This window comes from Aedes albopictus, chromosome 2, assembly GCF_035046485.1.
Source record: "Aedes albopictus strain Foshan chromosome 2, AalbF5, whole genome shotgun sequence".
Classification (NCBI taxonomy): domain Eukaryota; kingdom Metazoa; phylum Arthropoda; class Insecta; order Diptera; family Culicidae; genus Aedes; species Aedes albopictus.
Window position 1 is genome coordinate 384,819,034 of NC_085137.1, and position 23,691 is coordinate 384,842,724.

The 23,691-nt window shown below is 40.4% G+C and overlaps 1 protein-coding gene across 4 annotated transcripts in view; it reads left to right on the forward strand.

Annotated features, from left to right (window-relative positions):
- LOC109402732 (rho-related BTB domain-containing protein 1) overlaps positions 1-23,691 on the forward strand; it is a 174,568-nt gene that overhangs the window by 134,338 nt on the left and 16,539 nt on the right. For all 4 annotated transcript variants that reach the window (XM_062853140.1, XM_062853139.1, XM_029878926.2 and 1 more), the window contains exons 4-9: positions 6,069-6,172; positions 6,473-6,878; positions 6,947-7,128; positions 7,220-7,369; positions 15,458-15,575; positions 15,659-15,796. In XM_062853140.1, coding sequence (XP_062709124.1) covers positions 6,069-6,172; positions 6,473-6,878; positions 6,947-7,128; positions 7,220-7,369; positions 15,458-15,575; positions 15,659-15,796 — 1,098 coding nt within the window. The remainder of the gene's footprint in view (positions 1-6,068; positions 6,173-6,472; positions 6,879-6,946; positions 7,129-7,219; positions 7,370-15,457; positions 15,576-15,658; positions 15,797-23,691) is intronic.

The window sequence follows — 23,691 nt, forward strand, 5'->3', positions numbered from 1 at the left end:
ATTTATATGGCAACACTTCCAAAAACGATCTAATTCATGTTGATCTATAATGCAGGTCACAATACAAAATGATTATGTTGGATATATTTTGAAATTTGTTAGTTTTTTTTTATTATGGAGTTCCAAAAATTGTACAATTCGGCTAAACGCATGTCTAGGCAAAAATGACATTTGAAGGGCCCTCGTTTTTGTTTCAGTGTATATCTAAGGATGATGTATCACACTTTTATAAAACAGTCCTAGATATGCTATCACTACGATCAAAAAGTTTCATCATAAAATCTTTCGTATGAATTTCCTGACACTTTTTTGAAAAATTTTTGGCCTCAGCTAAACGAATGTCTATCACTGTATCGTCTGAGCTACACAGCAAATAATTTTGTAATTTCCAGGCGCGTAATTTCTGGCGATGTATCCATTTCCGAACGTAAGCTCACTCGGATACATCGTTTTCCAACAATTATCACACTCGCCATGTGCACCGTAGTTGGCACCGGAAAGTATCAACAAACCTATTCCAGCAGATACCTAGAAACTGTACATATTTATCACCCACCTTCTAACTCGGTGAAATAGCCGAGAGGTAAGGGATATGCCTCACAATCAACGGATCTGGGTACGAATCCATGCCAATATTTTACTTATATATGATTCATCTATCGTTCCGGTTCTAGCGATTGCTAGACTAACTTTCAAGCTACGGCGGCTAATTTACTGTGTGGAAAGGATGTAATTTGTACACTTGTTTGTACATCACTTTTACGATGCAACTGATGTGCAGCGAAAGTGATGTGATATCACAAGATTTTTTTTTTGCTGTGTGGAGGCCATCCTGGCAGTCCTACGTGTGCCTCTTGTGCGGCGCATTGCGAAGCCTCCCTGTCAAGGATACCGATAGGCACCATACCAGTGATGACGCAGAGTGTAACGTGTGACACGGTACGGAACAAGCTCGCAATCCTCAGGTACATCAGCCTATAAGTACTTTTCAGCTTTTGGTACTTAGCGCCGTGCCCTAAACCAGGCCGTCATATCTTAGTAAGGACGAGGTGACACTAGCCAGAAACTCGCGCTTACTGGCACACACTGTAGAGCTAATCAGACATCATCCGGGACAGTGCCACTAGCTGCGGATGTTCTCTTGTATGCATTAAAAAGGTGGCTATCGAAGGTAAGCTTATCGTCGATCATCACCCCCAAGTAGGGGTGGAAAATGTCACGGAAATGTCATGGAAAAATGTCATGACATTTTCTAGTTCCACCATTTTCAGTGCAAATTTCCGTCTGTGAACGCAAACCTTCAATAATGCTGTTAAGGTATGGCCCAGTAAACATTTTGGTCTATATAATGTATGCTATGCATCATCATATAAGAACCAATTTAGTCCTATAAAGTGCACATAACTGCTATATACGTACCAAAGTGGAGGCCATATACATACTTCTGACGATTGTTTTCGATTTCCCGTGAAAAGTTATACGATGTCCAAAAATCGCAACGAAAAGACAAAAAAACGACTTTCATTGTTAATCATTACGAAAATGTCCTAGACGAAGTAAAAATAGACTAGTATCCAGTCTCGAACACAGAACCTCGAGGTTCATAGTCCGCTAATATACCACTATGACAGTTTACTGTTGATAAATAGAGACTGTTTTTTACCCTACATAAACTATAGCATCTTTAAATGTAGCACATTCATTGAACTATATTCCGTAGGTGTTGGTATGAAGGCTCTTAAGAAATTAAGTCTTTGCGATTCTATGCGATGTTTCTCTAACTTATCATATTGTGATCTGTCACTTAATACAACTTGTAACGAGTTCGAATAGCACAAATTAACGCTAGTCTTGTTTACAAAGTTCGTATCGTATGCACGTCGTCGTCGTTGTCGTCGCGGAAGAAAGTTTTGTTCAATTTCGCGAATTAATCTCAATCGTTTTTCGGTGGGAAAATATTTCTTAAAAAAAGTGTTCTGTGCAACATGGACATTGGATGCGGAAAATCTATGAAGTGTAGTCAGCGTACTGATGCACCAGCTCTTGTACACCGAGTATCTCATTGTACTGCCGAAGATGACACCTGAACCGACGTTATTCCTGCAGCGGCTGAAGCAATCGAATCACTTGAAGATTAATGTGAAAATTATGAGTTTGTGAAGGCATCCTGATGGGCTTAGTATTGATCCGGATCTAGTAGTTCACATCAAGCTTCTGGCAGCGTTCGACGCTGTGATTGAGCTTTTTTTTTGGTTCGGTGATGTATCGCGACCGCGGATGAGTGTGAAGTTTTGAAACAGTTCTGAACAATGCTGAAGGCTGCTAATAGACTGTGGTATTTCAGCGATTATTTTCAAAAGCAAGTATGCACTACCGTTGGTTTGATACTAATATCCCCAGCGGTCCGGCGGTGACGGGAGCTATTCAGCAGGACTAGGTATGTGATTTTTCCAATGGTTCCGACTAGTGACAATTTTCACTCATTCAGTACGATTTCGTTTGATTCTGATTTGTCTAGTTTATGATATGTCAATCAATACAACGTATGGTGATTTCGTATGGCGTTATTTATAGCTAGATCTGTTTTCAACGAAGATCGTCGCTTACGAATCGCAATGTTGAGTTATATACAACAAGTTTTGTCATCTTTGCAGAAACGTTCAGGTTGTTTTGCGATTCTGATTTCCTATGAATTGAAATGCGATTTTCCGTGCATATCCTTATGCGATGGCTGGTTTACTGGGGGTAATATAACGATATCCATATCGTCCATAAACATTTGTCAACAGGTGCAGTGAAATTGGCAAATAACTAAATGACATTTCACAACCCTGCCCCCAAGTGCAAAATACTGATCACTGCTTGCTGCTCCGACTTCCGGTTGTTCACAACCACCACCTCAGTTTAATTGTGATGGTGAGGCAACTTCCTGTTTCTTGACTCTTGAGGTTATGTGAAAGCACTTCCGACCCACCTCTGTGTCGTAAACTAGTACTCGATTCTGGAAGTAACTTCCGAGAATCTTGTGCAGGTACCCGGGTATCCCCAGATGCCGGAGCGCATCGGCAATAGCTCGACAACTGGTGCTATTGTACGCGTTCCTTACATCCAGAGTCACTCACTATTGCACAATAGCGAATCCCCCTCCTCTTGGGCTCGAGTCCTTTCTCGGCAGTTTTTGTAACCGACAAAATAGCGTCTACGGTCGGCCTCCCCTTCCGGAAGCCGCACTGGGTACTCGAGAGACCATTTACACCCTTGGTGTACCTCAACATGATCTTTTAGAGCTCCTTCCCCACCGTATCGATCAAGCATATTGGTCTATATGTCAACGGATCTCCGGGTAGTTTCCCCGCCTTTGGCAATAGAATCAGGCTCTGCCTCTTCCAAACTTCTGAGAAAACTCCCTCGTCCAGGCATTTCTGCATAGCAGACCTGAACATCTCGGGAGCCTCTGCAATAGCTACTTTTGAGGATAGCTCCGGAACTCCGTTTCAGTCTACGGCGCAGCCCAGTCTCTGGCTGTCCTACGAAAGGAGGCCAAGGACTAGGATTACGACGCGGAAAAAGCCTCTCGATGATCCCCTCCAACATCTCTGGAGATTGCTCTGTAAGAGCCATTACACCTCTCGTCTTGGCCATCACGATCCTGCAGGCTTCACCCCACAGAGTATTGGCACTCTGACAGAGACCCTCAAAGCAGCCCTTTTTGCTTGCCGTGCCTCTGTCTTCTGGTCCGTAGCAATATGCGCGGCTCAGGTTTGCAATCGCTTGAGTCCACCAGTAAGCCGGTGGTCTCCCATTCCTAGGATGGACTTGCCTAGACATGGTCGCATCGCATACACGCGAGAGCACCGCTACCAGCTCGCCCCGACTCAAACCGAGTAGGTTTCCTCACGGCAGAACGCCTCCCTAAATACCTCTTCGTCGAAGTATGTTGTCGTCCACCTGCAAGGGCTTGGCCTTGGCCTATAGCCTCCTCTTCCTCTACGCACTGGTTTTGTAGAGTCAATACAGTAGCTAACCGCCAGGTGATCGCTGTGAGTGTAGTTATCGTCTACTCTCCAGTTCGAACTAATTGTTAGGCCTGGACTACAAAACGTAACGTCAATAATCGACTCCGCGTCGTTCCGACTAAAGGTACCGCCATTAGCCAGATCGACATCTATTATGGCCAGTGTCCCTTCCACGGCTCAGGTATTAAGGTCACCCGCTATTACCACCGGCCTTCGCCCTGTTAGCGCGGTCGTCATACACTCCAGCATCTGCGTGAACTGCCTGATCGACCACCGCGGAGGCGCATAACAGCTACAAAAGAAGACCCCGTCTATTTTGGCGTCCAGCCGGCATAGATAGTAGACACCAACTCCTAGACGGGGTATTTACCCGTCGTCCATATCACCGCCATTTTTCTGGACCCATCCTCGACCCAATTGCCGATTCTGGCGGGTACTCGGTATGGGTCTGCTATGATGGCGATGTCCGTCCCCCCCCCCACTCAGAAACCACCTGACAAAGCAGTTGCTGGGCTGCGTCACTGATTCAGATTCAGCTGCGTTACAGTCACTGTGATTTGTTTACTGCAGCTTTCTTGAAGGCCTGTTGTTCACGGATTTCCAGGTACAAATCAGACAAATGAGTAAACTCGTGCAGCCTTGTGCCTCATGGACGGTGCAGCATCTCCTACACAGTTTGCTCCTGCCAGGGCCTTTGTAGTCCCATGACTTGTGTCTTGGTCCCAGACACCTTAAACAAACCTCCGGTGGCTCGTAGCAGGTCAGGTGACATACGCACCAGCCTACCTTAGTTTTCGCTACTTTAACGGACTCTTTTACGTTCGTCACCGGTTGCTGAACCAAGGCTACCTGTGTTCCTGTCGCACCCTTCCGTAGCCGAACGGCTGCGGTGGCCACCTGCACCTCACACTGTTGCCGCAGTACCGTGACGATCTCTTCCTCTTCAAGGACCTGTTTAGGTTCCTCACCTTCGGAGTCGCCTCTGCTGTAAGAGCCCTCACCTCGATCCCTTCGCCAAGGACCTCTTCTGCCAGACTTTTGTAGGCGGGAACCTTGTGTTCCTTGTCGCGCTTGAGCTCTAGGATCATATTACCCGTACGAGTACTTCTAATACTGCGCACGTCGGCTCCCAGATCCACGAGCTTGGCGTCACTTTGCATCGCCTTCAGGCAGGACGTCCGAGTACTTAGACTGTTCGGTTTTGATGACGAGCGCGTCGCCTTTCTCACGCTTGGCATCTGCTCTTCTACGCCTTCTTGGCTTGGCGTCCCTGTTCTCCTCGACTTGCGACTAAAAGACACAGACACGTTTAATGCTTCCAGTGAGCTATTTGCTCTTTGAAGGAAGCACGACACTAGACAACGGACTAGCATGCAACGCCCAGTGGCACAGCCGAATACTTTTCTTGACAGCTGCGGCGGGAATCAAACCCGCGCTCCTTAGCACGATACGACTAAAGGCTGGGTAACCTTAGCCGCACGACCACGAAGCCAGTCCTTAACGTTTGACTTCATGCCTATAGTCATCCATCACACTACTCATAAATCTTATACTCGTTTGGTATAGACAGAAAATCAAGTTAAGATGGGACCGATGTGCTGTAACTGAAGTTTACCATGTGACATCATGAAACTGCTTCTACCTACACAACCCTTGCGCACTGCGGTGGATTACCATATTACTCTTGTTTTTCTATAACGCAACTTCCTTTCACACCCATCCAATGTCAAACGGTCTAATTAGATTGCATACAAATTACACTAGTTAAGCTTTCATTAAGTTATTATCGGACAGGAATAATCATTTTATTTATTTACGACATCGGAGCCCATTAATCTCGGTCTTGTGCTTTTTTCTCATCCTCTCCCACTCACCCTCCCACCTTCCACAATCAACCCCCTATGTACGTTCCAGTTGCCGTCGTCGTCGGCTCGCCCGCTTGAGATAATTTATAACTTTTTTCAGCACATTCTAAATGAGCTTTGTTTTCTTGGTAATTTCCCTTTTCTTTCATGCTCCCGCGGCCGCTGTTCCATGCACTTGGTGGAGTAGGTACTGGAACGCTCGTGGGAAATCGTAGACAGTGTCAACGTCTCACTGCGGCTATGGGATACCTTCGGAGACCACGACAAGGATCGACGGTTCGCGTACGGAAGGTAAGTCGGGTTGTTGGATGGGGTAACAGAAGGGATTGTGTGGGAACTAAAGTAGAATCAGTCGGACGAATGAATGGCTGAAACTATTTTCGGTAAGCGATTTGTATTCATCAGGACGCGAAGGACACGTCTAGTGCTCTAAATAAGTATAAGTGGAGATTTAATCAAGCAGTCTGATAGAATGCAATCAATTACCATCCTGTAGGTTTTAGGACCTTACATTCACGATCGGAAGAACATAACTTTAAGTGCCACTTTTTATTACACTTACCATTAATATACCTTAACCATCTGTTCCAGATCCGACGTCGTGCTGCTATGCTTCTCGATAGCGAACCCGGTGTCGCTGCGCAATTGCCGCGCCATGTGGTACCCGGAAATACGTAAATTCTGTCCAGATACTCCTGTGATTCTAGTCGGCTGTAAGAACGACCTTCGGTACATGTACCGAGATGAGACCTACCTGTCCTACTTCGGCGATCGGAGTCCCTTCGTACGGGCAGCTCGGAAGAGCGACCTGGTGATGCCGGATGAGGCCCGGGCGGTGGCCAAAGAGCTCGGTGTCGCTTACTACGAAACGAGTGTGTTTACGTACTTTGGCGTAAACGAGGTGTTCGAGAACGCAATCCGTGCCGCCCTGATAGCCCGTCGCGAACATCGCTTTTGGATGACCAATCTGAAGCGGGTTCAACGACCACTGCTACAAGTATGAATGAGTTAAGGTTCCGGAAATCGGCACGTTTAGTAATAACGACTGTGCTTTCTCGTTCGCAGGCTCCATTCCGACCGCCAAAACCTCCGCCACCCGAAGTAACGGTTATTACCGGCACACATACTAAAGATATGCTAAACATGTTCAATTCGCAGTGCTATACAGATTTAGTATTAATTGTCGGTACTATACGTTTTTCCGTACATAGATTTATGTTAGCTAGTAGTTCTAATGCATTTCATAGGTTAGCATTGACCATTCCACCCGCCTAGTCGGCGAAAACGGGCCGAACCAGTTGCAATACTAAGCACTTTCTTCCCACCTAAAAACGGCAGGTTACTGACGATGGACATCTCCGATATGGGTGCCCGTAGCAGCAGCGAGTCCAGTATGGTTAGTTCCACGTTCGGTGAATCGACGACGGCCGACTTCAATGAGGACACGGAATGTCTCATTCGGGCCGAACAGAACAAAGCTCCCAACAGGTTTGTGTGTCTATTGTATTGTTATTATGTCTTTATCATTGGCGTAGCTAGAGGGGGAGCCTGGGGGCCAGGGTGAGCAGCCTTAGCAAATTTATACCAACTACCTTTGAAAAACTAAACGTAACACGATGAAATTGAAAATAATTACATTATATTCTCAAAGCATTACTTCACTCTTCAGCAGTCACGCTGTTGTATTTTGTACATTTGCGTTAGAAAAACAGCCTTGCCTATTCTACACAAACAAATGCAAAAGTTTTCGCAGACATTGTTCACTTGCTTCCAATCGATAAACCATGCATTTATCTATTGGATTATATAGTCGAGACACTAATTTAATAATGCCGTAGAAACATTCAGTGGTTTTAATCATAATCCTATGAAAAAAAAAAAGTTGAACATAAGGATTTCAAAAACGACCACGCGTCAGAGGCCGTTTATAAAGGCTGTAATTTTCGTAAAATTGATCTCAGTCACATTTAATTAAATTTTATTTCAAGAACAACACTTTCATAGCTAGACAAGGTAATTAGGTATCCGTTGGGGATTCGGAAAAGTAAGAAAATTTACTGTATTTTAAATTATGGGACATTTACTTAAAATTGTAGTGTATGACAAATAAAATTTTTCAGAAAATAAAACGTATGATGCAATAAACTGTTTTTAAGTATGGTATGTGGGGGCAAGATGGGTCAGGGGGCAAGATGGGTCAGTACCGTTTTCAACCGTACTATTTATTTTTTGAATCTTTCTATAATTTTCCCAGATGAACGACGTGGATACACAAAAAAGTGATATATTGTTTTTAAAATTCTTTACGTTCCTTACGCAGAAAAAAAAAATAAAATATTTTTTCGTTATACTCCTTATGCTATACATTCCATATAACTACGTGTAATGTGTAGACGGGGCAAGATGGGTCACCCTAATTTTTCGGTATGTTTGCATAGTTTTTAAAAATGTTTTATTTTTCATAGAAAGGCTATTATGTGACCTACATTATCGAAGCGACTAGAGCGCTGAAAATTTGTGAACATATTTTTAATATTTTTCTACAAAAAATATAAGTTTTCAAAGTTTTTAATGGCTACCTGAATAAAAATATTCTATTTCTGAGAATAACCTACCGATATGTTTCAACACTTCTTACATGTAATCTGTACGTATGTGAAGCTTAGATGTATAGAGAAAAAATAGAAGATCTAGTATTTTTTGTTGGAGAAAAATCGAATTTCTGATAGCTGACCCATCTTGCCCCCGTAGAAATGAGGTGGGGCAAGATGGGTCATGTTTTGACAATTGTTTGTCAAGAAGCAGGTTTCAAACTGTATGACCTTTCTATACCCTTGTATCATAGCTGACTAGTGTATCTGGAAGTCGTGATAGAAAACAGAGAAATGCTATTTATATTCAGAATGTTATAGGGATCCATTTCTTAGGTGACCCATCCTGCCCCCACTTACCATACTACGTATTTGTGTCTATTATAAACGTAGGTTTAAAAGCCTTCATTAACAAGAAATATTTTTTTTTTTTTCAAACAGTGAAGTTTTTTGCTGATCTATCTTATACATGGCTTTTGAAATATGCCACTTTTTAATTTTTTGGCTCCTAAGCACCTGACATTGTTTTCAAGAGTACATATTTCTTCGTGATTTCCATATGTTAAAAAGTTTCCATCCAAATTCGTTAAGCCCAAACAATTTTAGGAAAAATTGATTTATTTTAAAAAATGTGGGCAATTATGAGGCATCGCATATACTAACCAATCAATATTTTGAAACAAATTACTCATCTCAGAACAAAATTTTATATAAATATCAATTGACGTATTCACGGAAGGATCCTTGGAAACAATTTTGTAGGTATTCTCGTAAAAGCCTTGAAACTATCACTGGAGGAAACTCTCGAGGTGGTCTTGTAAGAATTTCTGAAGGGTATCCTTGGAGAAATTATTGAAAAATTTGAATTTTCGGAATATTCTCAAATGATGGAGTTTTTAGAAAAATCCTGAAATCCACCTGAAGGAATTTCTGGACAAATAGCTGAAATATATCAAAAAAATGTCTGGAGGAATTTAAAAAGCAATTCCTAGAGGAATTCGTGGTGCATTTTCTAGATAAATTTCGGGAGGAAACCCTAGGAGAATTCCAAAGAATCTTCTTTTTGTGAATTCCTAAAAAAAAAATCTTGGAAAATGTCTGAAAGCGCTTCTAGCATGTACGTACTTACATGTTTGAAATAAGCCACAGTGACTGTGAAAGAATAACAGGATATATTCTTGAAGAAGGGCCCATATAGCCGAGGCGGTAAACGTACGGGTATTCAGCATGACCATGCTGAGGGTGACGGGTTCGATTCCCGGTCGGTCCAGGATCTTTTCGTAAAGGAAATTTCCTTGACTTCCTTGGGCATAGAGTATCTTCGTGCCTGCCACACGATATACACATGCAAAATGGTCATTGGCAGAGGAAGCTCTCAGTTAATAACTGTGGAAGTGCTCATAGAACACTAAGCTGAGAAGCAGGCTTTGTCCCAGTGAGGACGTTACGCCAAGAAGAGAGAAGGGAGAGAGATTCTTGAAGAAATAACAGGACGATATTCTGAAGAAACTCATTTGCAGGGGCTGCAGGGGTATTCCTGAAGGAATTCATGGAATCTTAAATAAATCTGTGGATAAACTATTTAAAAATTTCTTGGGGATGAATAACTGTGAAAGAATCCCTGGATGACTTCTTGGCGAATTCCGGACTCCTGTATCCCTCTAAAATAATCTTAAAGTATTCCAATATAAATCGCTGCAGGAATTTCTCTAGAAATCCTCCAAGTAATTCGAAAAATCTAAAGGTAATTCTTCAGAAAATACTTGGGTGAATCCCTGGAAAAGATGATGATCAGAATTCTGACCGAGCCCCTGAATTCATGAAACAATCCAGAGAAGAATTTCTGAAGGAATCATTACAGGAATTCCTGGAACAATCCGTGAAAGAGCACCTGGAGCAATCCCTGAAGGAATTCCTGGAGAAACCCTAGAGGAATTCCTGCACGTATGCCTAGAATAAACCCTGTAGGAATTTCTGAAAGTATACCTGAATGAATCCCTGGATGAATTCCTGGAGGAATCCCTAGAGCAATTGTGAGAGGAATCCTTGGATAATTTTTTGAAGAAATTGCTTAAAGAATTCTGGGAGGAAATCCTAGACAAATTTCTAGAGGAATTTTTGGAAGATTTTCTGGAGGAATTCTTGGAGGAATCTCCGAAGAAAATCCTTGAGGAATTTCTGGAAAAATTCCTGGCGGAATCCCAGTAGAAATCCTGAAAGTATGCCTAGGAGTTCCTGGTCAAATCGCTAGAAGAATTCTTGGAGAAATCCCTAAAAGAATTTCTGAAAGAATAATTGAAGGATTTCCTGGGGACACCCCTAGCAAAATTTATGGACGTATGCCTAGAGTATTCCCTGGATAAATTTTTGGAAAACCATCTGGATGAATCCATGGAGGAATTTCTAAAGGAATTCATGGAGGAATTCTTGCATGAATATCTGGAGGAATCCCTGGAGGAATTCCAGGAAAAAATCCTGGAGGACTTACTGCAGAAATTCCTGGATGAGTTTTTGGAGCAAACCCTGGGAAAAATCCTGAGGAATCCCTGAATGAATCCCTGGAGGATTCCCTAGAGGAATTCTGTGAGGAATCCCTGGAGAAATTTTACAAGAAACGTCTTGAGAAATTCTGGGAGGAAACCTTAGAGGAATTTTTGGAGAAGTTCTTGGAAAAATCCCAAGAGGAATTTCTGGAGGAATCCCTGGATGAACTCCTGGAGGAATCTTTTGAGCAAATATGGGAGGAACCTTTGGATAAAATTTAGAATAAACCGCTTGAAGAATCCCGGGAGGAATTCCTGGACAAATTTCTGGAGGAACCCTTCACAGCTAATCGCGTTTGGTAATTTTTACCGAAATCTCAACTGCTGAGAATTCGGTGATGGATTTTATCCGAAATTCTTTAAAATATTACAAAATTTCGGTAAAAAGTTAACGTTTATCTGTCAAACTCTAACGAAGTTTGGTAAATGTTGCCAGCTTTACCGATTTTTTCCGGTAAACAAAACTTAACGGTTGAGATTTCGGTTAAAAATGACCGAAATCGGTGATTTTTTCTAAGTGTGTTGGAGGATTTTTTGGACGAATTCTTGGAGGAAATTCTAGAGGAATTCTTGGAGAAATTACTGGAAGAATTCCTGGAAAAATCCCTGAAGCAATTCCTAGAGGGATCTCTGTAGGAAATCCTGGAGGAACTTCTGGACAAATTCCTGAAGGAATCCCAGGAGAAAATCCTGGAGGAATTTCTGAAAGTATAGCTAGTAGTTCCAGGAGAAATCTTTGGAAAAATTCTTGGAGAAATCCCTGAAGGAATTTCTGAAGCAATAATCGGAGGATTTCTTGGAGGCATACCTGCAGAAATTTCTGGATAAATTCTTGGAGCAAACCCTGGAAGAAATCCTGAAGGAATACCTGGATGAATTCCTTGAGGAATTCTGAAAAAAATCCGGGAGGAATACTTAGAGAAATTTTTGGAGAAATTCTTGGAACAATCCGTAAGGAATTCTTGGAAAAAATCCTTGGAGAAATTTCTAGAGGAATCCCTGAAGAATTACTGAAGAAAATAATATAGGAATCCGCAGACGAATTTCTGGAAAAATTCTTGGACAAATATCTGGATGAATTACTGTAGTAACTATCGGAGGAATTCTTGAAGAAATCTCTGGAAGAATATTTAGAGGAATTCCTGGTGGAATTTCTGGAGGAACCCGTGAAATAATTCCTGGAGGAATCCTTGGAGAAATCCCTGGAGGAGAAATTCCTGGAGGGAACCCTGGAAGAATTCCGGAGGAATCCCTGGAAAAATTCCTGGAGGAATCATTGCAGAAATTCTTGAAGGAATTTTTGACGGAATCCTTGAAGGATTTCCTGAAGAAATTCCACGAGGAATTGCTGCAGAATTTTCTGCAGGAATTCTTGGAGGAATTCCTGGATCAATTCCTGGAGAAATTCTTGGGAGAAACGCCTGGATGAAATCCTGGAGGAATTACTGGAATAATGGCTGTATAAACTCCGGGAGGAGGGTTTCCTGGAGAAATTGCCTTAGTAATTTCTGAAGAAATTCCTGGATCAACTCCTGGAGGAATTCCTGTGTGTATTTCTGGAGGAGTCCCTGAATGAAATCCTGGAGAATACCGGGAGGAATCCCTATAGAAGTCTTTGAAGAAACTCTAAAGCAATGCTTGGAGGTATACCTAGAAGAATTCCTGAAGGAATTCCTAGAGCGTTCTAAGAATCTAGGGATTCTCTATAGGAACTCCTGAAGGAATGCCTGGAGGAACCCTTGTAGAAATTCCTGGAGACATGTCTGTAAGAATTTCTAGTGGAATCTAGAGAAATTCCTTGAGAAATCTTCAGAGGAACTCCTGAGGGAATCTCTAGAGAAACTTTGAAAGAATTTATGGAGGATTTTCTTGAAGGATCACTGGGGAATATTCAGAAAGTATCCCTGGAGGAATTTCTGGAGGAAACCCTGAAAGAATTCCTGTAGGAATATCTGGTGGGATCCTTAGAGAAATTCCTCGAGGATCTCTAGAAAAATATCTGGAGGAATCTCTGGGACAATTCCTAGAGAAATCCTGCATAAATTCCATGAGAAATCCCTGAAGGAATCCTTCAGTAGATCGGCCCCAGAGGCACGTTCTCCTCCATTTGGGAAATTTGTGCCATGGAATCCTTAGAGAAATCCCTGGATGACTTTCTGGAGGACTTTATCGATTAATCACTAGATGAACATTCAAGAAGAATCCCTGGAAGAATCATAGATGGAATCTCAAGAGGAATTCCTTGAGGTATTTCTAGTGTAATACCTGGAGTAATCTCTGGAAGAATTCCTTTAGGTATCTCTAGTGGATTTTTTTAGAGGAATTCCTGGACGAATTCCTGTAGGAATTTTCAGACGAACCCCTTAAAAAACAAGGATCAATTTATGAGGGAATTTCAGAAAAAGTTTCTGAAGAAATCCCAGGAAATCGTTGAAATTCTTGAGGAAATCCTGAAGGAATCCCAAAAAGAGTACGCTGGGGCACTCTTGGAGGAATCCCTGTGGTAGTTCCTTAATTCCCTGGAGGAGTTCCTAAAGAAACCATAGGAGGAAACTCGGACGCAATGCCAAGGGGAATTTCTAAGGTAATCTCTGGAGCAGTTTCTGAAAGAATTACAAGAGGGATTCCTGAAGGAATCCCAAGAAGAGTGCTTGGAGGCATTTTTACAATAATTCCGGAAGTTGTTCCTGAAAGAATTAGAGACGGATGATTCCCAGGAGTAATTCTTGGAGGTATTTCTGAAGAAATCCCACGAGGAATCCCGGAAGCAATCACATGAAGTATTCATTAGGGAATCACAAGAATTTCCTTCAGAATTTCTGTAGGAATCGCTGGATAAAAAATCTGAAGAAATCCATTTTTTAACAAAATTTTTAGCAATTTCTGGACGAAATTTTCTAACTAAATCTCTAGTAAAATTTTCTGAAAGAATTTCTGGAAGACATTGCTGCAGAAATACTTCGAACAATTCCAGATGGAATTATTGGTGCAATCTCTTGTAGAATTCTGGAAGGAATATATGGAGAAATCCCTGAAGAAATCTATGAAGGAATACCTTAAAGGATCTCTGGAGAAATCCCCGAAGCAAACCACGAAAGCAACACTGGAACAATCGCTGGAGGAACCTCTAGAGATATTCCAGGACAAACCCCCAAGAATTTCTGCTGGAATCCCTAGATGCATTATTAAAGGAATCTCTGGAGGAATCGATGATGGAATCACTGTTGCAAGCTTTGAAAAAAAAAAAATAACCTGGAATAATTTTTCACACTCATGTAATTTACGGAACTAGGAACAAATCTTAAATCATTTTTATTTCTCAAAACTGCAATGTCGGTTTACATATGAACATATCGGCTGACTTTGCCGCTTAAAAGTCATCTCAGGTCATTACCCACCTGCGCCCCTACCAGAAAAAAATCCTAGCTACGCTAATAGTCTTTATCTGAATTCCGGAATTCAAACTGCGTTTATTTAAAATAAGAATGTCCCCCCGAGCAGAAGAGAATAACAAAAGCGTAAAAAATGTGTTATATTGAAAAATAACTGAGTAACAAAATCAGATATTTTTATGTTATTAACATAACATACCAAGTTATAAACTTGCCTGTCATAAGCGGCAAAATAACAAATTGCATAACACAAAAAAATGTTCCTTGAAGACCGATTCATTAACATGTTTTGTTAGTTTCAATAACAGCTTAATAACTGTTAATTTGGAAAATATTTAAAAAAAACAAATTTTGAACTTTAAAGGTTATTGATAATGATCCAAAGGCAAATTTAGTTATAATATCAAACTCATAACAAAGTAAGTAACAAAGTAATAAGTCTATAACATAGTCTATAATAACATAAAAAGTAAGGTTAGATCGAGTACTTGAAGTACCCTATATTTGTCACTCAATACGAGGGACAGGAAATCTGATCATAATTGTCCAAGTACTAAAACTCCCAAGCTGAGAAGTTGGCTCTGTATCAGCTAAAATGTAATGCCAGAAAGAAGAGAAAGAGGTACTGATGAGAGAATACGCACACGTTCCTCATCACGCAATGCTCTAAACAACGGAATTCTCGAATGATGTGAATTTCAGAATTTGTTATTGTTGTGCTATTGATGATGAAATATTTTTATACTCTCAATGATACAATAATAACTGCAGTCTGCAGGCTTGGCCTGCAATAAAACATATTATTGGAATGTTATTTAACGGATGTATACCAATAACAAAATAAGATTGTCAAACAAAATATGTTATGGAAAGGTAATGTCTTGATAAGAAAATAATAACAAAACAAGATATAAAAACAAGTTGTGTGATTCCGTAGTTATTAATTTGATATTCTCCTCTGCTCGGGCCAGAACTCAGATTATGCCAATCAAATTTCTAATTGAGATATTTCCATCAAAGCAAGTTATTAAACTCTTCAACTATTTCTAGAATGTGGGAACAACTAAAGCGGCGCTCTAGTTATCAGGCCCTGCCAACGGTAGAGCCGAAAAAGGATCTCTATCGCGAGTTGCACCATCCAGTGTTTCAGAGTATTAGGGTTTTCCAGGTAAGAGATGCTCTGTCACAACCGTCATCAGCAACCATGCGTCTCCATTCCGTCCAGTTTACTCATCCACCCTCCTGTTTCAGATCGAAAATGGAAAACACACCTACACGCAAACACAGACCATAGTCTCAGTGAGTAAGCTTATCACCCCGCAAGCCATGCAGCAATGCTTGAAGTTCATTTACACCGGAGCAATCGATCGCGAGTGCCTCGATTTGCAAGTAAGTACGAAACGGTTCGCTTTCACACTTCAAAACGCCGGATGCGCCTTCACCATTCCACCTCTAATGTATTCGCTTTCACCTGGTCTGATGCCAAATAGATCCATCATTTCAATGAATTTAAGCAACGAGCATTCTGTTTTCCATCTCATTGTCACCATTACGATAAAAGCTCATCCTAACATCCCCCGCACCGGTTCCATTTGGCTAATTTTCCGTTTCTACGTCTCACAAAAACTTTCATTATTCCGCCTATCTTCTCCGTTTTTCTCGTCGTCTTTCTTGCTTTTGTTAGGATAATCTTTGCTAAACATATTTATTCTTGCTTCCTCACGATTAAAAGATTTATTATCTCTATATCCCACCGCTCTAATTTCTCCACACCACAACACACTACTGCTGGCTGGGCAGAGGATACACGAGCAAGAAACCAGAGCGCAAATTGATCGAAAACTTTGACACCGCATATCGGTTCGTCCGGCTGGGTTTCTTGTCGCATGTCACTCTCCACCGGCCGACAAAGACACCAATTGTCTTCCCTCCCTTTGGAGCCACTTGAGTTTTATTTATTATCTTCACCCCAGCAGCCTCGGTTTGATTTCTATCATCTTCCAAGAGAAAGCAAAAACCTATTTTCGGTTGTTTGTCGCCCATTCTGCTTAATTTATGTTTGATTCTGAGTCTGAAAAACAGTGGCGTTTTTTTTTCTTTTTTCGTTCCAACCGTCCTTAGTCATTTATCATTTTGGTTGTTTCTGTTTCGTCTTGAGTACAATTTATTTTGTTATAGTTGTTTCGAGCAAACTCATTTGTGTTGTTCTCAGTTTCATGTTTAGAGAGTAGATTCGACCATTTTCATGCATTCCTCGACCATATTCAGCTCTCGATAGTTGTTAAGGCATTATTATAGCAGTTTACAGTCGATGTCGTCATATTTTCTGAGATTGCGTTAGTATCGAGTGCGGCCGAAACAGATTCGAATGTCCACTGTCTTTTCGAATACTTGGGAAATGAATGGTAAGGCAAGGCTATAGAAACGCTTTTTCAAATCAATATTTTAACTTTAATGTTACCTTGTAAAAGTTTAAGCGGGCGTCTACTCTTTGAGAACTATCTTGAATTAATTACACAAGTGTACCATAGTGTGCCCCAATTTTGTGCGAGTTCAAATTTCGCTAACTGATAAGATTTGGAGATCATAGTCATAGAAGTGTACAATTGTTCTAATTTCAGTTGAGCTACGATACCTAAAGTCTAGCCTAAAGTGAAATTAGGAAAACTCATCAATTAGTACTACACTTATGATTCCTAGATGTTATGAATTCGCAAAATTTAGACCCGCACGAAATTAAGGCTCCCCACGGTAGGTGTGAAGTTACGATTTTGATCTCTTGTATATCTTTTTATATTCTTGGACATTTCATAAAAACAATCGTTACACTCAGGAAATTCAGTGATTTGTTTCAAAGAAAATTTTGGAGCAATTCTAAGGTCCCATTAAACGAGAAAAATATTTGGCCAAACAAGCCCAACAAATGACCAACACAACGTTAATCATAGCAACCTTGGATGAATGTCGGGCTTCAATGACAAACATTTGGCATGATGACGAAAAGTCTAATGACACCTTTATTAAATTTTCGTATTAATTTCTTGTGGAGCCCCAAATGCTTTTGAGGATTTTTTTGTAGTTTCTAGTAAAACTGATTTTAATTAATTTTGTTCGTAATTTTTGTTACAAATCTCCTTCCTTAATATTTACTACCCTGGCCACTTGACGGTATTAAAGTGAAGGAGTTTCATTTTGATTATTGTAATGTAGTGTACTTTAGTGAAACATATCACCATTTTAATACTTCAATGCGGCTCCAACGGTTTTATCACGAACCGGCTGCTGCAGATGGAATACGGCTGGTCATATGCATCAGACATGCTCGAACACTTAAACGCATCGTTGACGTCAATGCGTTTGACGTGACATTTTAGACAAAAACTGACTGCTTTTTATTAACTGAACAACGTTACTTGTGCACGACTAGGTTGTCATTTCTAGGCTACACTCTTAAAAAATTAGGAATTTACACGTGACGTAAACCATCAACGTACGTAAACATTCTCTGACTGAATGGCAAATTTGACTCAATTTTACATCCATCATGTAAGCTCGAGTTGGCTGCACAAACTGTCAACAAACCTATCTGATCAGGTAGGTAGAAACAGTTTCACATTTATCATCTATCATCCAACTCGGTGATACAGCCGAGAGGTATAGTGATGGCCTCTCAATCAGAAGATAAGTGTTCGAATCCTGGTCAACATTTTACAACGTATTTTACTTTCATGTTTTATCTGGTGATTCGGTTCTAGCGATTACTAGCTCAACTTTATCCGTGCTAGAAGACGTAAATTTGAGTGAAACGGGCCGCTCCTTTTATGTGCATCCAACTGAACTTAAATTTACATGATTTTTTCTGATACTGACCCTAAAGAGCTCATCCGCTCAATCAAAAAGAAGAAGAAGAAGAAGAAGAAGAAAATGACAGTTCGACCCGAACAAAAAAAAATCCCATACAAACTTGAAATGCATTTTAAAAATATTTCCCGCAATCCAAAAAATATGATATTTTGGATTTCGACTAATTTTTGGGTGGAGAATCCGATTATAAAATAATCCGGATACCTCTAAAGAACCCAATTAACGAGTACCTAACTACATAAACCTTACTACAAAAACAAATTTTCATACTTTCTACCGTAACCTTGCGGATCAGTTTGCAACAGTGTCTTCTTGGATGCCACCCCATTCGTGCACGTCTGGTTATCTGCTTCAGAAGGATTATGTTCTTTCCTATCCAAGCCCTAGTTTACCTAGTAACCGGCTAGTAACCTTTCAAAAAGAAAGAAAAAAGATCTCCTCCTTGAATATTTACTACCGTTATGTGGGGTGTCATTGGGCCTACTATTCTGCACATTTAGAATACGACGGAAATGCATATTGTGTGCTAAAATACTAGAATACATATTGCGGATTTTTAGAAAAAATTCCACTCTGTGGTAGCCGCCGAGTTCTACCGCAGCTATCAAAGTCCTACCGCAGGCTTGAAAATCATCCTATCATTGAAACTGAATGCCAAATCGGAGTATGTTGTCGGGGCTCGTGGCGCAGTGGTCCACACGTTCGCTTCATAAGCGGATAGTCATGGGTTCGAACCCAGCCCCGGCACTTGCAATTTTTCGTCAGTTGCTCTTCCCGAGAGCAGCTGGCACCTTGACCCTCTTTGGAGCATATAGCTCAAACGGACCCGGAATTTGGATATCGGCGAACCGCAACTTTAATGGACCCCCAATCGGACTGGAAAAGGAACAGCGGCCACACATCAGCATCAACGTGCTCATCATTCTACCATGAACAGGGTAGAAGAGTGAAAGAAGCACAAAGGAAACCAGTTCAAAAAAGTAGAATAGAATAGAATACATTTAGGCGCTGTACAAAGTGGAAGTGCAGCGTCCAATTGGAATCGCTCACGTAGTACCCTAGTGGACAAAAGAGCTGTAAATTAGGTTAAGTGATTGAGAATAAAAAATCGGAGTATGCTTGCAAGGTGAAGTGCACTGAAAACCAACAATAAACAATGATCATCGGCGTCGTATCCAAGGCTATCCAAGGTATCGCTAGGGTAGATTGATGATACCTCAGTGAAAATCAGTAGTCTGACAGCTGCGGTAGATTTTCGTTCTACCGTAAAGTGGAAAGTTTTCTTCAAATGCGCAATAATTAAAAAATACTTGGCATCCACCGTCAAATTCTCTGACTTATATTGATTCCGTAGGATCGATGTACCAATGTTACCCTCTAGGCCCAATGTCATAGTGTAGTGTAGTGAATAAGTTGTAGTGAATAATGTTGATGTAAGACTGACTTAATCAAGGTAGGCAATGAGATTGATTAGGATGACAGTTTGTTAGAATAAAGATCATTCTGTAAAAGCACTTTAAAGAGAACAGTTGTATTTATTGAATAACGTACAAAATTTCATTCAATTCGGTTCACTGGTTTCCGAATATGACAGTTAAAAAATAAGTTGTTTAAAAAATAGTGTTTTACGGGAACGGTTCTAACTTCGTGAAGGATTAATCAATCGAACTCAAATTTGTACCAAGGATGCACATATAATAGGCTGATAAACAGCCAAAATTAGAGATTTTTTTATGCACTCTATAAAAAGTTACAGCATGTTGAACTTTTTTGCGAGAGAAAAAAAGTTGCCTATCCCAAACATTTTGGTCATCTAGTTACATTTTTTTGTATATAGGTTCAGTAGCCTTTCAGCAACCAATGAAACTTCATGGATGTTTAAAAATTGTTTAAGAAGCAACTTTCAATAATCTAACATTTATCTAGACTAACATTTGAAAAGGGCGTATTAGGGTGGCCCATACTTATGTAGAAAACATAAAATTCGAAAATTGCCAAATATTACCTCCTGTATCAGTTGTTTTGGACTCCCAGCATTTGAGCGAAATCTATTTGGTCCAAGAGGTGATACACAAATTATGTCACGCAAAATTCGACTTTTTTCAACCACTCCTCCCCTCTGTGTCACGCTTTTTGTATGGGACCTCACCTTTGTTGTATGGGTCGTCACGTTCTGCAAAACCTCCCCTCCTGAAGCGTGACGTAATTTGTGCATGGATCCTAAAGGGGCGCTCAACGAGATTGAAGTTTGTATGGGAAAACTAGGCCAAATGTATGGAGCATTCCTAAGCTTTTGATTTTTGCCGCTAGGTGGCGCTGCAAGCGTTCAATTAATAAAACCTTAGGTATTCTTGTAGGTGACTATCCGCCAAGCAACTTTGTTGAAGACTGCAAAGTGATCCGATGCCCGTTAAAAAAGATAAACCCTAGGAAAAGTGAGCTGAAACGTTATTGTCGTTTTCCAACTTCTATACCAGTAGAGCGAAGAAAGTCGAAAATGCATCCCATGTATGTGACATCGCGGGTCCTCAACACATTTCTCAAAAGAATAAAGGGTTTCTACCTCGGGCCTGAAGGGTATCCAATAGGTTAAGTGGTTGAAGAATAAAAAAAAGTATTCCTTGTTTCAGATAACATTTATCAGGTTCTTGTCTCAAATTCTTTAATAGGACAGATCGGTGAAGTACTAGATTTGTAGTAATGAGCTGAATTTTAGTATGGTGAGAAAGTTAATTCTTCGTTTCTGCAATGAAATGGTACAAAAAGTGTGGGTATTATGATTCCTTGCCTATTTTGATGCTGTTTGAGCAAAACTTTGGACAACAGTGTTGTTGTTTTCTCTATTTCTTGCAACATAAACAACATAGTTATCCAAAGTTTTGCTCAAACAGTATCAAATTAGGCAAGGAATCATAATACCCACGCTTTTTGCACCATTTCATTGCAGAAACGGAGGATTGACCTTCTCACCATACTAAAATTCAGCTCATTACTACAAATCTAGTACTACACCGAACGTGCTTCATTCCGAGTAAGTAAGACAACGCTGCCCTTGGCGGTAAAGTCGACGGACGACAAAAACTAGTCGAATTGATGATTTCGGGTTACATCGATATTTTTAACGGGCTTTGATTGGTTCACAACAAACGCTTGATGTCAGAGTTGCCGACGCTGGAAATATCGAACGCGATTCAGCAATACCTGCTAAATTACACAGATAAAAATAACGAGATTTAAACTTCATTTAAGTCATGTAAACTTATTGTTATGATGGTTTACATGATATATCATGTAAATTTTGTGTTATGTGTCGTGTAAATACTCAGAGCCATGCTGAATTACATGACATATAATGGAAGTTTACATGATATTTAATAACTTTTACATGATATGTCATGTAATCTTGTGATATCCCACGCTCCAATTATGTGCATCAAATGTCACAGAATTTTACACTCTTCTTTCGATCTGTGTAGGCTAGGACCGGAACTAGGTATTTAATGAAACATTCTAGGAGCGAGACTTCCTAGTTAGTTACGACTAGAAATCCTATAGCAGGTAAAGATGAGCGGAAGTTACATACATATGCCGATTCGGCAACACTGTTTTACAACAGCTCCTAACCCTTGCCACAAAGCTAGATGTTAGATGTAGAACTTTGTGCGTGACTTTGTTGCGGTTCAAGTTGTTTTGATAACGTTTGCTAATTATGGTCGACCTTTTTCCAAAATTTAAAACATAGCAGCGCAATTATTTTTCTAGAAGAGTAACGACAAAAGTTTCATGAGCTCATGAAAGCAGAATTTAAATATTCTCTTTTTATTGAATTTAAAAATGGCGTCAATTCCTCGTTGTATCTAGTTATTTATTTATTTATTTATTTATTTCGACGTCTTCAACCCAACAGATTGTACAGACTGTTTTACTACATCTAGATCCTTATACAAATAAACAGATATATCAGAATACACGAACTAATCAACATTGGTTTTGGAATTAAAAACAGCATCATTGACATAACAAAAAGAAGACAAAAACTTTATAAAACATCAAATATAATGAGAAGGAATAACTAACGGCTTGACACATCATTATTACATTATGGCTTATAAACATTACTAGAGCGACGACAAAATTCTCGGAACTTAATTCCATTGGGCCAGGTAGACGAACATAGAGCGATTTCCTTCCATCTCCATTTCAGTATAACTTTGAAGGATATGTAATCTAAAAGATTGCAATCCACTCGGCTCGAAACTAATTTTACTACGCTCAAGCATTCCCCAGCAGGTGCGCCTAAACATCGATGTACCATCAATTCAATATCGTTCTCCGAAGCGGTGTTTACGATGTTCGTGAGTAACAACGAAAAGTAGCGATGCTCAATCGGTTCGTTTTCTTGCAGATCAGTGCGTTCACGTTCCACAGCTTTCCCGTGGGTATCACTCACTTTATTGCTCGCTTCGTTCGATGAGATGGGTGTAGAGTGGTGCAATGTACCAACGCTATTGTTGAACGGAATCATTCGTTGTAGTGTATCGGCGATCGAAGAAACTTGCGCCTTCAAATCGGATAATTCTGCGCGAAGAAAACTAGAATCTTCCGAAGTTGACGATGTTCTCATTGAGCTTTTCCATTCCGTAAAAGCAGGCGTGCAGTCACAGCACATCCAAAGCATTCCCCGCGAAACAGCTCGGAGGTCTTCTCTACACATACCAGCGCATGCGGCGTGGAATGTGTTTCCACATGGGCCAGCACACACAACAAACAGTCTCAGTTCCGTATATACACATATCGCGCATTTTTTACATTTCACCATGTCCAATGATTTTGTTGAAACTTTTTCGTTCATCTTACGGGTCGGAAATCACAAAATTGAACACTATTTAACCGTAAAACGTTGCTGTACGGTATTATTACTAAACGAGTTTCGGTACCAGCGATTCCGTCACGGAATTATCTCAAAAACAGCGGAAATTGACGGAGGAAAAAAAATAGACGACAACACAACGGTACCTTGTTAACAAAAAAAAAATATTTAAAATAAATAATTATAGTTAATTTATTTCTGATTACAAATACCGTTCAAACGACGCATTCCTACAAACGATAAACATGATCATTTCGCTCACACTTTGACAGTTTTCTATGCGCAATTGGCTCACCATACATAATATGTATAGATATTATCTCGCATGTAGGATTACTAGTAACGATGTCATATGATGAGTAAGGGTGTCCCACACTTATATGTAAAACATATGTTTCAAAAAATGCCAAGTCTTACCTTCTGAATCAGTTGTCTGGGAGTCTAAACCCAGAAGCTACGTTCAAAATTTGAGGGAAATTGATTACGTCAACCAGTTTGTCAACAAGTTTGTCGAAGACCGCAAAGTAATTCGACGCCTGTTGTACCTCAG